This window comes from Cariama cristata, unplaced genomic scaffold (assembly GCF_000690535.1).
Source record: "Cariama cristata isolate BGI_N322 unplaced genomic scaffold, ASM69053v1 scaffold16571, whole genome shotgun sequence".
Classification (NCBI taxonomy): Eukaryota; Metazoa; Chordata; class Aves; order Cariamiformes; family Cariamidae; genus Cariama; species Cariama cristata.
The window spans coordinates 67,929-70,100 of NW_009598902.1; the positions used below are offsets into that span (position 1 = coordinate 67,929).

The window sequence follows — 2,172 nt, forward strand, 5'->3', positions numbered from 1 at the left end:
AAAATAATTAAAAAAAGAAAAATCTTGTACAGATAAAAAACCAGAGATGCTATGCATGTACTAATGTCAACCGTATAACAAACTGTCATTCATTCTATGCTATTCTAACAGGTGGATCCAGAAAGTACACTTGCATGTATTTAATCTTAATGTTTTATGTGCTCCTTAGACTTGAATTGCCACTGAACAGACTTGTTACTATAATCCAGAAATGTCTAATTTTGCTCCAAATAAGATTTTTTTTTTAAATACAAAAGCAAATGATTACAGAATTATGTTTATGACTCAAGAGCTGGTTCAACAAATTAAACTTTCCAAAGACAATACATTTGTTTCCTGAGATGGCTAAAAGTCACGTTTCAACTTCATGTTACACTACAATTAACAAAAAATACTATGCACAAAATCAGAGGTTAACTACAGCATACAAGCACATTTACAGAAGTCACCTAATTTCACTAGTACTATTTGTGTTAACGTGTACACCTTAACAAAAGTCCTAAAATAATCTTTATACATTACAAAACAAGGATTTACAAAACTTTATTTTATTTCCAAGTTACTTCATTCTAAAAATGTTGAAACATAAAAAAATACCATTTCCTAAAGGAGTTTACAATAAAAGGCTAACAATCTGGCATGGAAGAGGTAAATATATGGAAACCTGTTTTAACAGTCACAAATCAGTCGCTGGTGATTAAAGAACACTTTGTTCTTCAAAGCTGGTAGGCACTTCCACATAGCCAGAAATGTAAGTTTTCCTACCACTCCTTTTCCCTCCCAATACATAAAAATATCCAATGCAATAAAAAAAAAAAGTAGGATAAAAGGGTGGACATGTGATCAAATAAAAGCATTATCTAAGGTCTTGATTACTGTTCATCCTGTGTAAGTGTAAAGATTTTGTCCCAAAGTTTTCCTGACAAGATGGAGTTATTTGGCCTTTAAAAGTGTTAGCTGAAATACCTCCCTTTTTTACCAGTATATGTTGTTTGCTCACTGCTGTATTGTTGGTTTATGTCTGTAACAGAAACTGGCTCTAGGCCAGCCCATGGGTCCTCAAGCATTGAAGGTCTGTAATAGTTTTCCACATCATTAGACACTCTTTTCTCTCTGCCATGCGCTGTACCAAATGGAGTAGATGTCCTGGGTGATCCCTTTGGAAGAAAACCATCAGGTAAAGAAACATTTAATAGACTAATTCAAACTAAAAAAAAAAAAGTTTCCTTCTAATGTAGCAGAGCTTTGAAGCTGATTATTAATGATAATTACTACTCCTCACTTACACCTTCCTCAGAAAATATTAGCTTTATTATACTTTTAATTATGAGTGATGATTTACCAGGATAAGGAAAAAAACCACCTAAAACCAGTCTTCTCCAAAACACTTGTTTACGTCACTCTGGCACATAACTGCAGAAAAGCTCCTCATGCTATTTTTCATAAGCTGCCTAAGTCAACAACACGTCTAACTCAAAAGCTGAACAAAACAGAGAGTTAGAGGCTGAGGAAGAACTGATAATGTTTACAAGAGCAGAAGTCACATATTAAGTACTTACAGACTGAACGCAGCATTGTATAATGCAAACAGCTACAAGTAACCTGAAGAACTTGCTAGGAAAAACACCCAAGTTTTAACCAAACTAGTGTTCTGTGAAATTGGAGAACAGATTACTGTGATATACAATCTGGATGGTCATCAGTGATTAAGCAGATATTGCATAAAAGAAAAACCTTTTGCATGGAGCTTTTCATATTGGATTTTTGTTTTTTTTAGGATCAAGGATCACCACAATTGCTTCTGTAAACCTGCTACAAGCCTGCAACTTAAAGAGAGCCATGACATAAAGGAAATCGCTATAACTATTTTCTCCTGTTAGCATCATCCATTCCTCTTTTCCTCAGATTCACTTGCCTAAAAAGTGAGGTTTTGTCTAAAGCTATATTCGTTTAATTTGTTTTAACCAAAGTTGAACAACATATGCTACAGATGCACATCAGTTAGTCTCCAAACATACCTGTTGCATTCTATATGATCAGAAGAGCAGGACTCCTTGAGGCTGGTATCAGCCTCTGACTTTGTAAAGGAGGGTAAAAGCACTAATTAAGGGCTGCTTTCCCCACCCTCCCCAACTTTTTGGACCAGCATTGATGTTACTTGAATTCAACTAG

At 34.8% G+C, this 2,172-nt stretch overlaps 1 protein-coding gene across 1 annotated transcript; it reads right to left on the reverse strand.

Moving 5' to 3' along the window:
• Positions 1 to 532: 532 nt before the first annotated feature.
• MPLKIP (M-phase specific PLK1 interacting protein) lies at positions 533 to 1,157 on the reverse strand (the record flags this gene model as incomplete). Its single annotated transcript, XM_009709491.1, has 1 exon — positions 533 to 1,157. A coding segment is annotated over one exon (204 nt), but the record flags the coding sequence as incomplete, so codon positions are not given.
• Positions 1,158 to 2,172: the final 1,015 nt, after the last annotated feature.